Source organism: Gopherus flavomarginatus, chromosome 2 (assembly GCF_025201925.1).
Source record: "Gopherus flavomarginatus isolate rGopFla2 chromosome 2, rGopFla2.mat.asm, whole genome shotgun sequence".
Classification (NCBI taxonomy): Eukaryota; Metazoa; Chordata; order Testudines; family Testudinidae; genus Gopherus; species Gopherus flavomarginatus.
Genome location: NC_066618.1, coordinates 254674811 through 254687648, shown reverse-complemented (window position 1 = coordinate 254687648; position 12838 = coordinate 254674811). Strand labels below are relative to the sequence as shown.

General features: G+C 49.0%; 1 protein-coding gene across 2 annotated transcripts in view; it reads right to left on the bottom strand.

Annotated features, from left to right (window-relative positions):
* NECAB1 (N-terminal EF-hand calcium binding protein 1) overlaps positions 1-2517 on the bottom strand; it is a 126818-nt gene extending 124301 nt beyond the window's left edge. Inside the window, exon 1 of one of the 2 annotated variants that reach the window (XM_050941079.1) lies at positions 1365-2517. In XM_050941079.1, the coding sequence (XP_050797036.1) occupies positions 1365-1641 (277 nt within the window). In that variant the 5' untranslated portion in view covers positions 1642-2517. The remainder of the gene's footprint in view (positions 1-1364) is intronic. The other variant, XM_050941080.1, reaches the window with a different exon arrangement.
* Between the last annotated feature and the right edge of the window lie 10321 nt (positions 2518-12838).

The window sequence follows — 12838 nt, the reverse complement described above, 5'->3', positions numbered from 1 at the left end:
TCTGCAAACTTTGCCTATACTGAGATCTAAAGAGGGGCTACATTCTTTGTTAATGTTGTTACACTCAATTGCACAGCATGTGGAGACAATGTATATGGGCTCAGTCTTGTGCAAGGTGCTGAGCGCTCTGTGGCTGATCCAGCACGTAACCAGAGGCTCACCTTTAATCATGCCAGTCGTCCTGCTGAATTCAAGTTAGACTCCTGCTCAAGTGCTTTTCTGGATGAGGGCAAGAATGCTGGGCCGAATCCTGCAGGGTGAGGAGCAGCTCCTGAAAAGGTCTGAGGTGCTGAGTGCCACTTTCAGCAGTGGGAACTGAGGCTGCTTAGCCTCTTGCAGATGGCATTCAGCACACTGTAAATTAGTTTCTAAATGCCTTCAGTTCCTCCAGAGTCCATTGGCAATTAAAGGATCCCTGTGCCTTTCAGGAGATACTCAGCACCTTGCTGGATCAGTCCTTCTTGATTATAAGATAAGAAATACAAATAGCTGACAGTAAATCCCTGTAAGTTACATTATTTTTGGCTCAGCTGTAAATTCAACTTATTTATGGCTGTGACTCTCCCCTGATAATTTCTTCACATCCAGACCTGACTTATAATCTACTGTTATCTAGGTGTTATTCATTTTCTAACACAAATATTTGATGTTTTAAAATTCACTTACGGTCTTGTAAATAAAAGCAGACCAGATCCTAATCCCGTTTTGTCTATAAGCATATGCTCTAAATTATTATTTTTTAAAAAGTAATATGGTCAAATCGGGTAAAGAATATAAACTTAACTGATCCAGAGGCAAAGCAAGACCGTGGTACTTTTTAGATTTCGGCTTTGACCATTTTTCCCTTTCAAAGGACAATTTCATCTGTTCCTCGCTGGGAGAGCTTTTAATGCCACCTTGGCTTAGGAAGCATTTCTAACCCAGTCTAGCCAAACTTGCATTTTCAAGGTTTCAGCGGTATTCAAAAAAGATTGCCAATATAGTTCTTCCTTAAAAACACCTCGCATGCGCCTTCAAAACTTTCCATCACCCGGACCCTGGCTCAGTGCAGATCGCTGGGAAACCCACGCAAATCGCTGCGAGGGAATTTTTCCTCTGGTGCCCCTCCAAGGTTTGTTTTGTCGGTGAGGTTTGCACGGCCCCCCTCCCCGGGACGCGGTTTCTAGCTTTGGTTACCTGTGGCTGTGGTCACATTGCAGCCGCTCCAAGGATGCGCTAGAGACTGACTCCCGCGTACGCTTGGTTTCCCTATCCCAAGAACTAGCCCCTCCAGCTCTGCTGCAACGCCAAGCGGGCTGCGTCCGGCTCAGCCCCGCACCCCGGCTGCCCCCCGCCCCGGCCGACCCAGGCTGCCCCGGACTTACATCGAGGAAGATCGACATCCCTTTGGTGAGCGGCGGGGCCGAGCTGAGCTCCTCGGAGGAATTGGTTGAGGAGGGGGACATCTCCTGACCGCCCTCCATGCCTTCTGCCGGGGAGCGGGGGCGCTGCGGCCGCCGTGCCGGGATGAGCTGGGGCTCGGATCCCGGACAGACGCTGCTGCAGCCGCTGCTGGAGGCTGCTCACACTGGGCTGTGCCCCCCCAGCCCAGCCGCGCGCTCCTCCCTTTGCTGATGGCGCTAGAGCCCGTGTCAGTTTCATGGAGTCACATTGCAACGCGATCGCTCCCCGGGGATCAGCCCTGCGGGGTGGGCAGATCCCGCCTCCTTCGCCTCCTTGCAGCCTGAGGGGGACTCCGGTCCCCCCGGCCCGAGCCGTGATCGCCACATTATCCGGGCTGGCGCGGAAAACAACAGCCCCTTCCCACGCTGGTTGCTGGTGGGGCTCCGGGACTGGACACCCTGAAACTGTCCTCGACGGAGAGTTTTAGGCCGGAGGAGATGCGCTCCCCCGAGCGCGCGCCCTCTGCACCCCTTTGTGCGTCTGCATAGGCGGGGAGCTCCGCCTGCATGCGCCTAAATCCGCCATTCTAACGAATGTCTAAATCCATCGCACACATTAATTTACTCGGGCAAGGAAACACATTGGGACGTGACCGGTCACCACTGCAACCCGGATAGTGCTGGTGCCTTATACACGGGCAAAACCAGCATGGAAGCTGTAAACAATAGTCCCCACTTGCTCCAGATACAAGCCAGAGAATTCAAAGGAAATATCAGCCTATACCTAAGGCTGCTCCTCAATCTGCCTGGCTCCCCTGCGCAAGGATGCAGCAGGCTCGTGACTGAGCCCTTTACTGTTTCATCTGGCTCCCTCCCCCTTGGCAGTGGTGGTGTAGCTATGTTGGTTCCAGGAGCTGAGAGACAAGGTGGGGGAGGTGATATCTTTTATTGGGCCAGCTTCTATTGGCAAGATACACACGCTTTGGGGTTACACAAAAGAAGAGCTCTACGCCCCTGGAGACACTGTCTTTCTCACCCACAGAAGCTGGTCCAACGCAAGAGATTTTCTTGCCCACGTTGTCCTCCTATCTCCCTCCCTTTGTCTGTTTTGCCCACTTATTGAGAATTGTCATGAACATAGAGTCTGACTTCGCTGCGGTTTTTTACTTGTTTGTACAGAGCCTCTGGCACCCCGACCCCAATTGTCTCTGGGAGACAGTGTGTGATGTGCTACCAGTAAATAGCAATCCAATTACAATCACCTCTTTGTAAAGAAATTCTGCCCCCTATTGTCTTATGCTAGAACTTGCATGTCAAATTTCATCCTGGTTCAATTTGAAGCACCGATGGGGGTAATTTAATTCTGACCTGAGGATTTACCTGCATAAATCCAATAGCAAAAATATACTAGTCACTTGTAAATGTCTTTCAAAAAGGTATTTTATAAAGGAAAGAGATGAGATTCTTAACTCTGTTACTGTTTCCTAGAAATCAGCCGGAAGTTACTTCTTTTTTTTTTAATGATTCTTGCTTTTTGAGTTTGTTACCGGTTAGTATAAAATAAAATGCCATTTGTGTACCATTTTCATTGCACTCCTGGCGATCCTTCCAAGAAAGATTAAACTACTTAGGTAATTCACAAAGACTCTAAAAACATACTGAAGAAAATTCAACAGGTCCGAGCATAATGATCCGCATTATAAACACTCTACACCATTTTATGTTGTAAAGTACGTGAATTTGCTAATGGGTTTTACAAACTATGTTTGTGTTGGAGTTACAGAGTGCTACTTTTTGTGTGTGTGTCTCAAACTGCAAAGAAGGAAAACAATGACCAGCAAAGAAAGAAGGTAGCCACTTCTTGCCCTACATGGAAACCCATCAAGCTCACTTGGCTGGATTGGCTGCATTGCCAGACTGGCAGAGAGTGTCTGCTGAGTTGCTGCTCCCACTCCCACTCCGGTGGCTAGGGAAGGGGGGGAGGGGATAGTTCTGTTTCCCCCCCGCCTCAGTACAGGGGCTAGGGCAGTGAGCAGGGGGAAATAACGCTGCTTCATGAATAGGGCTGGCTGGCTGAGCTTCCTTCCGCCAGGGAACAACAAGAAAGCAGGGGCCAAGCTGTGATGCTGGGTATCTCAGCCTGGTCCTCACCTTGTTCCTAGAGAAGACCTTATTGCCCTCACTTGGACAGGATTATGACTGAGTCCAGTCCCCTGCTGTTGAGACAACCCAATGACTCAGGAGGTCCCTTCTAGGCCTATGTTCCTATGACTGGAAGGTGCTGGTCCAACTCAAAGGGAGCACAATTTAACATAATAAGCAGGGATCTCAGTTCACCCCTTCCCTAGCTGTTAGATGGCAGCGCTGGTGCATTTGCCTGATAATTGGCCCTACCTATTTTGACAGTTCTATTCCCTCCCTTTACATGTCCAGTCACGAAGTGGAATTGTCTGCTGTAATTTTTCAGCACATTCAAATGAAGCAGCTCTCATTGTTGTGTAAATAGTCACATGCCAGGGTGTAAAGTGCTCTGGCTAGGGTGCCCTGAGCCAGTGCTACAGAGCTATTGGAGGGAAGGGTGCGCTAAAAGTCGTACCTTAATTTTTCACCACTTCTGTCAGTTCAAGACAGACTCTTAACACTATTTTAATGCACCATTTCATATTTAATAGAGTACAGATTTGCACATTTTCTCTGTGATGCTGCTGTCACTTTTTTTTGCGTGGAGGTTGTGGGAGGGGGAGTAATCTGTCTCTGCTGCAGTTGCCTGTCCAGAGTTTCATGAAAAATAAATTGATGTCCTTGATTTAAACCCTCTCCCGCTTGGTCTTGTTCTGGGCATTCAGAACACACTTCCTGTGTGTTTCTTCTCTTTTCTAGTTTTGTGACAGTCAGCAGCGACCACCAAACAGCTAGTAGCCTTATAATAGCTGGCAACCATTAGGGGAAATTGGACACCTCACGGACACAGTAGCCTGAACTTTTGAACTGTCTTCCCTTATTGGTCTTGAGGCAGTTGAAGCTGGTCCTAAGCTGGTTTTTGCTGAGCAGATTGCAGAAGTGCAGGGTTTGCTAACCACCAATCAAATGCTAACACGACCGAAGCCTGTGTGCGTATATAAGATTCTTGGTTTTTGTATGGAGTAGAGTCTTTGTACCAAGATAAAAACTCTCCTTTCTTCTGCAGAATAAAGCAACCTTTCCTTATCCCTGTCAGGCTGTCATTAGCTCTCAGCTAGGCGGACCCGACATTCCGGTAACAGTTTCAAGAGAAAATGTGATTTAGTGGAGGCATAACTCCCCAGTAATAAACAGAGAAGCATTAAAAAGAGGGAAGGGCTCTATTATCCTAACTGAAGACGACCTGAAAATAGGGAAAAAAAAAACCAAAAAACCCACTGTCTGGTTATTTGTGCTTCTTAATGATATGCACAGAAATCCCGGACATTTCGCTTTATTTATTTGCTAATCTACTTGTTTTTAAAAAATTGGGAAACACGTGACTGAAGAACTACAATACAATGAGGACAGCGCAAGAGCCAAGAGAGTGAAAGCTGAGCAATGAGAGAGGAAGGGATTCTTTGGGTTTGTTTTTGTTAACACGTTTAACTTCAATGAAACTACCATTTTAGAGAATGGAAGCCTTTGTTAAAGAGCCCAAACCCTCACCCCTTCAATAGGAGGCATTCGATCTCACAGTTAACACCCCTGAGACCTCTTACAGATTCTTCAGCAAAATCAGGGAAGAGGAGATTTGGTCATCCTGATATATTTAAAGGTATGAACAAGCAGTTTGTTATCCTCCCCCCAAATACCTTTAATGCTTTTGTGGTTGTATGTAGAAAGCTTGAGCCTAATAATTTAAAAAATCCTTTTTAAGAAACTTTTATACAGATGCAGACTCTTACATAGTGCTTTTCATCAATTGATCTCATAGTGCTTTGCAAACCCCTACTTTACACATGGGGAAAATGAATCACAGAAGTGAAGCAAGTTGTCCAAGGAGAAATGGCTTAATTTGCTGCACAGAATGTTTAGATCAATAATTTTAAGATTATAGGTAAGCAAACAAACTTTACCCATGTGAATCAAGGATGGGTTTGGATGAATGGAGGTGGTCAGAAATTTTCCAGGGGAACATTTTTCCCCATCAGAAAATACTGTTTTGTCAAAAAAACAAAACAAAAAACAAACAAAAAAAAACACTTTCTGCAGGAATATGCTGCTTCTGATAAAATTTTGCTTAGAAAAAATTGAAAAACAAAAAAGTAGTGTGATAGGTTGAAAATAGAACACTTTGACCTTTTTTCACTTTAAAATGAAAATTTATTTCAATTTTTTTATTTTATAATGAAATAAGTCAAAATTTGAACTGTTTTTTATTGTTATCGAAATAGGCTGTTTCAGTTGACACAAAACAGTTTTTTTTCTGGAAAATTTCATTTTGTGGGTGTCAGAGTTCCGGGCTGCCCAGAGGATTCAGGGGGCCTGGGGCAAATCAGGGGAGCTGCGGCGCTTGTACTCACCCAGTGGTGGTCTGGGTCTTCAGTGGCATTTCGGCGGCAGGGGGCCCTTCAGTCGCTCCATGTCTTCAGCAGCACTGGAGGGCCCCCCCGCTGCTGAAATGCACCAAAGACCTGGACCGCTACTGGGCCAGGGCTTGTGGGGCCCCTGTGGAACCTGGGGCAAATTGCCCCACTCCCTCTCCCCCCCCGGGTGGCCCTGATAGAGTTAGTCCCCCGAGAGACCTTTCAGGCCTTACCTACAGACCACAACCACTCCAAGTCTTCTTTCCCTCCTTTTCAGGCAATAGCCAGATTCCTCACTTACTTCTGGGTAGAATAGTACTAGTATTAGCCAGGCCTGTCTATTTCTGCTTTTTTTCAGGCTCCTACTTCTCCTCTCAGTATTGGCTTCCCGTTTATAGTATTAGCTGCTGGGGCTGCTTCCAGCCAACTGGCCTGTCAGTTGGGCCACTCATTTGTTTCCGCTCACTTAATTGGCCTCCTCCTCTGTCTGCCTGTCTTTCAATAAGCACCCAATTGATATAAAATGGTGGGTAGCTGCATGACTGTGTGCTGAGTTAGCCCCGGAGTCCACACATCTTGTTGCTGTGGGACATGATTTTTTTTTTTTTAACATTCCAATTTGGGACTAAGCAAAATTTCTAAATGTCAGACTTTTGGGCAGAATAGAAATTCTGAGTTTCAACCGGCTCTATTAATGAATTCAGCTGTCTGCCCACTACAGAGGAATGGGCTAGGTGGCTACTGAAGGTTCCTTCCAACTTAAATAATCCTATGAAATATCCATAATAGGCAGGGTCAGCTCTAGGTTTTTTGTGGCCCCAAGCAAAACAATTTTTAGCTGCCTGTAAACAGGTTGGGACTCACCACCTGTGGCGCCTCCTGCTGGTGACTCTGGGAATTAGCTTGATTCCAGGGGAGCACCCCCTTCTGTTGGTGTCCCGTCCGTTGTTCTGCCCTCTGCTCTCCGCTGCTGTTGCTGGACCTGCGTTGCTCCCTGCTCAGCGGCATCCTCTTCGAGGCCACTGCCCTCCAGCAATGCCCCTTAGTCCATCTGCACCCCCTTCTGGGGATCGGTGATCAGCAGTCCTCCACTCCAGCCACCATGTGCAACCACACACCCCAATGTCTAATCCCTCTTGTCAGGGATCGGGCATAGTCTATAATGGCCGCTCCCTACGGCCAATGGCTGGATGTACTGCAAGGAGGAAGGGGGGACCCAGGCCTGCCCTCTACTCTGGGTCCTGGCCCACGGACCCTCTGGCATCAGCCTTGCTGTCCTCTTTCTTTCCCCTCCTCTGTCTGTTTCTCTGGGCCACTTCCCCTATGGCCCCTTGCACCCGCTAGGCCCTTCCCTTCAGGGCCTGCAGCCTGGCGGCTATGGGCTAGAGCCTTCTAGCCTCCCTGAGCCTGCCCAGCACTGCGCTGTCCACGGTGCTAGTCTCCCAGGCCTGGGACAACCTGACTGCTCCTGCTCTGGGCAGCCTTTATATATGGCTGAGCCTGGCCCTGATTGGTTCCCTCCAATCTGGGCCTTGATTGGCTCCCCATAAGCCCTTTTCTGATTGGCTCCCAGGCTGCACAGGCTCCCTGGCCTGCCACAGCCCATCCTCCCAGGGAGTGGGGCAGTCTGCCCCACTACACATCCTTCCCCTTAAGAATCTACTGGGGGGGGGGTCGAAATTCCCTAGCTCCCCAGTGCTCCTCGCAACTGGGCCCGCAGGGAATCTCTCTCTTGCCGCAGGCTCTCCAGTGTTTGGGGCAGCCTGCCCGCTTCTTCCTCAGTTGTTTGGGTCCCCACCATAGACCTCTCTGGTCCTACAGGGGTTCCCATATCTATTTGGGTTCCTACCTCAGCCCTCTTGGCCCTTGTGTGGGTTCCCTCATTAAGGTGGGGCCTCTCTACCCCAGCCCCCTTTTCCTTGGGGGCCTCAGCCTGCACTACCCCTTCTTGGCAGCTAGTCCCAGACTGAACCTTGGTTTCTGACATTCCCCCTTTCTGCCTCAGGGGGCAATGCCTCTTTATGTGGCCCTTGGTGTGGCAGTGGAAGCACCCTTGGTGCCTTCCCCCTGCCACAGTCCTAGTCCTGCTTGTGTAGGCCCTAGCCCTTCCTTCTGGGCTGGCCCGGGCCTTGGGATCCCTGTAGAGGCACTCTCTCCTTAGGTGTCCCTGATCCCCACAGACCCAACAAGCTGGGGCCCCCCCTGTTACCTTCACAGAGGGAGCCTTGTCTGGGCGGAGCCTCTCTGCCCTCTCTCAGTAGGGACACTCCCTCCTGAAGTGGCCCTTTCGCCCACAGGCGTAACATTTTTTAGAGCCAGGCCCTGGCCTCCTGCCCTGGGCGCCTGGTCTCTTATATGGTCTGGGTGCCCACCCCCGCAGCAGCCAGAGCACCTCACTCTGCTGCTCGACAAGCCGAGCCACCCAGGCTCTCCAGTAAAAGTCCCGCTTCTCCACCATCTCTTTGTTTCTCCACCATCTCTGTTTCTCAATCACTCAGTCCCCCAATGTGGCACAATCTGCCTAGTCCTTGTTCTTGCCACTTGTATCAGGGACAGACCGCTCGTGCCCGCGTTCTCCACCACGTGTAAACGGGTTGGGACTCACTACCCGTGGTGCCTCCTGCTGGTGACTCTGGGAATTAGCTCGATTCCAGTGGAGTGCCCCCTCCTGGTGGTGTCCCATCCGTTGTTCTGCCCTCTGCTCTCCGCTGCTCTCGCTGGACCTGCGTTGCTCCCTGCTCAGCGGCGTCCTCTTCAAGGCCACTGCCCTCCAGCAGTACTCCTTAGTCCATCTGCACCCCCTTCCGGGGATTGGTGATCAGCAGTCCTCCACTCCAGCCACCATGTGCAACCACACACCCCAATGTCTAATCCCTCTTGTCAGGGATCGGGCATAGTCTATAATGGCCGCTCCCTATGGCCAATAGCTGGATGTACTGCAAGGAGGAAGGGACGCAGGCCCGCCCTCTACTCTGGGTCCCGGCCCACAGACCCTCTGGTGTCAGCCTCACTGTCCTCTTTCTTTCCTCTCCTCTGTCTGTTTTCCTGGGTTGCTTCCCCTATGGCCCCTTGCACCTGCTAGGCCCTTCCCTTCAGGGCCTGCAGCCTGGCGGCTATGGGCTAGAGCCTTCTAGCCTCCCTGAGCCTGCCCAGCACTGCGCTGTCCACGGTGCTAGTCTCCCCCTTGGAGACTGACCTTCCCCTGTCAAAGGCCTGGGACAGCCTGACTACTCCTGCTCTGGGCAGCCTTTATATATGGCTGAGCCTGGCCCTGATTGGTTCCCTCCAATCTGGGCCCTGATTGGCTCCCCATAAGCCCTTTTCTGATTGGCTCCCAGGCTGCGCAGGCTCCCTGGCCTGCCACAGCCCATCCTCCCAGGGAGTGGGGCAGTCCCCTCCACTACACTGCCCCTCCTCTTCCCCGGCTTTTTTTTGCCTTTTACACATTTGTACTTTGCAGTTTTGTTTTGACTGTTTAAAATTTAAAAAAAAGTGAACTCAGAGAATTTGTAGTTAGTGAAATAAAACAATTTCCTACTAGTGTCATTTTAACATTTAATTTTAACAAAACCCTCCCGTCTGGCCCAACTCTTACCTTGCTGCGGATCTGGCCCGAGGTGGATTCATCTCCCATCACCACTGCTCCCAGGGCCAGGGGTTGGGGCTGCTGCTGGATCCCAGCCCCGCTCATCCTTGGTCTTCGCCTTGGCCCTGGCATGACCTGGTCTCAGCCTGGGCTGCCGCTCTGCTCCCCTCTTCCCACCCCTGGCAGGAGGCGGCGCAGAGGGGAGGAGGAGGCAGAGGCGGGGACAAGCCGAGGAGGAGCAGCTCGCCCAGGTGCCATGTTCCCTCCAGTCTCTGTAGCCAGAGTAGGGCTGTGCTACCGGCTCCCACCTGGAGGGTGGGGGTGGCCGCTGACCGCGGGAGAGTGGTGAGGACAAGTCAAGGAGGAGTGGCCCATCCTCTGCAGCCGGGGAAGGGCTGTGCTACTGGCTCCTGCCCTCTTCCGCGGTCAGCAGCCACCTCCCACCCCCTCCCAGGCAGGAGCCAGTAGTGTGGCCCTGCCCTAGCTGCAGAGGATGAGTCGCTCCTCAGCTTGCAGCGGCGGGGACAAGCCGAGGAGGAGCGGCCCATCCTCTGCAGCCGGGGCAGGGCCGCGCTACAGGCTCCCACCTGAGGGGTCTGGGGTGGCCGCTGCTCACGGGAGAGTGACGGGGACGCATTCCCCACTTAGTCGGCTCCCTGCCCTGCCGCACTGAGCAACAGAACAACAGGCTGGTTACCGCCTGCCGAGGTGGTCTGGATCCAGCCCAGGATGCCGCTTCAGGTATGAGCTGGGGCACCAGCATTATGCCGCCCGATATACTTTGCTGCCCTAGGCACCTGCTTGTTTAGCTGGTGCCTAGAGCCGCCCCTGATAATAGGTTAACTGAAAGCAGCATTCAGTAACACTTTCCTGCTGTGCCCTGGTTTCCCCCTATGTGATGGGGATAATGACACTAACCTACTTGTAAAGCACTTTGAGATCTACTGGTGAAAAATCCGTATAAGAGCTAGAAATTAGCTTTATTATTTTATTATAAGAATCACACTTCAGCAGTGTAAAAAACAGCTGCTATTGGTAATCTGCAACAAGAAATATATCAGCATTTTTATGTGGGAAAAAAAATCTAAAATTGCCTCCTTTTTCTTTACAGCTTGTTGTGTCTTTAAACTTCCATTTAGAAACAAGCCTCTTTTGTGAAAGCATTCATACTACACACTGACGTGAAAAGAAAAGTGGCCAACTAGTATTTAATGATTTTGTGCTTCCAACTGAAAACCCATTAGTATTGCATTTAATATGAAACAGGCCATGCTATAAATGCAGAAAATAACATCGGCAGTTATCTAGGTAAAAGACTTCCTTTTTGCTAAGGAAACTTAAACAGCCTGAAGTCTGTAATGATGCATCCAAATCATTCCAGAATGATTAGCTGTAAGTGCTCTCTTTAGACTGTAAAAAACATGCTGTGGAATGACTGTATACAAACATTGCCTGGAATTCATTAAGGGCCAAATCCTGTTTTCAGAACCCAGCTAGAGTCAGTAGGCTGGGAGCCTACTGTGGTGCAGAGTGGATTGGCATGCCGTAGGTAACAAAATATTTGAGTTACTCAGAAGAGCCAAAGGAGATGTACGGAGTCCCCCTTTTCCTCACCACATTTCCAACAGCAGTTATTCCCTCTTGGTTTACACATCTGGCGTGGTGTCCTGTAGGCCTCACTGCAAAACAATCTTCTTTTTGATGAATAAAGCCCTGCATTCCATCAGTTCCTCTAGAGATTTCCTGATCCATAAGCTATCACAATACGGGCTGGACCTTTCAGAACTAACATTGGGGGGCTAGTTTGTGTGTGGCCCCAGGTGGTGCATGAGGGATAAAACCTGGTGCTAGATGTAACCTTTATTCTCCATCACCTTGTACCAGTGCCCAGGAACTAGCACAATGGGAATGAGGAATCAAACCTATTTATTTCTTGAAGCTTCCATTAGTGGTATTAGGAGGATGGAGAACAGCAAGGACAGGAGGGGACTATGTATCCACTTCCGCTATGCATCAGATGGCAGAGCTGAGCTAATGAAGGGCTGGGGGAGACATGTCGGACCCTGGTGGTGGTTGTGTTCTCAGAAAGCCCCAGAAGAATTCTGGTGGAGTCAGCTAGAATTTATTATATAGGGCACCTGTATGTACTGCAACTACAGCTGGGCAAATTCTTTTGGCTGAAACTGTTTGTGGCAAAAAATGCAGATTTGGTGACATCCATGAAGTTGTGTCAGTTTCATCAACTGTCTGGGTTGAAACCTTTTCCCTCTAACCTCTCCCCCCGCCCCATGGAAATGTTTCATTTTAACATTTTTGAAACAAAACAAAACATTTTGATGTTTTGGTTCAGTTAAAAATAGTCAGTATCAAAACAAAACATTTAGATATTGTCAAAACAAAATGTTTCATTCAACCCAAAATGATCTTTCCCCCCAACTTTTAGATTTGCCAAATATTTTGAAAAAAATAGTTTTCAGTTTTGAATTGTGTATGTGTTTATGCGTAAAATTCAAAACTGAAAATGTAAAGTATTGGAATTGGCAGTAAACTGAAAAATCCATGAATTGTCCAGCTCTAATTGCAACGCCCAGCCCCTCCTCCTTCTTTCCCAGGAAATGTATTGTAGCTTAAAGCTGCAATCACACACAACCTGTTAAAACAAGGAAGCTGGTGTTTTTAACACAGTCTACAGCACCGAAAGGTATTAGTGTCACCAAAACACTGTTTGAGCTCCTTGTGTAAGGTGTACACTCCTTCTATAATTGTACTTACGTTGGGCAAGTCATATAGGCCCAGATTTTTCAATATTTAGGTGTTCCTGTGCTCAGCGCTGCAACAACTAAGTCGCATTTTCAAAAAAGATGTAGGCACTTATGAGTCAAAGTGCTCTTGACAGTCATAGGGATTTAGAGTCTAAACTGTCAAAATCCCTTTTGAAAAATGAGAGAAAGCTCCTAAATCAGTTAGGCATTGCAACACTGAGTGCAGCAGTGCCTAAATACCTTTAACAATCTGGGCCTTAGCTCCTCTGCCTCAGGCCCCCAGCTGTAAAAAGGGGATAATAGTACTTCCCTATCTCGCAGGAGTGTTGAGAGGACAAATTCATTGCAGTTTCTGAGGTGCTCAGCTACTGCAGGAATGGGGAAGTACCTACAATGGATGTGTATCAAATGCTTCACATTTGGCATCTTTAGTGTTTCCTGTAGTGTGCAATACAGAAGTTTTTTATGCTGTCGCTATTAAAGATTTAGCTATTAATTAACATACATATTAATTCTAAATTCAGCCAGTTCAGGAAGTCTTGATAAACTTTAGTGGCATGTTTGTAAAATATGTAACTT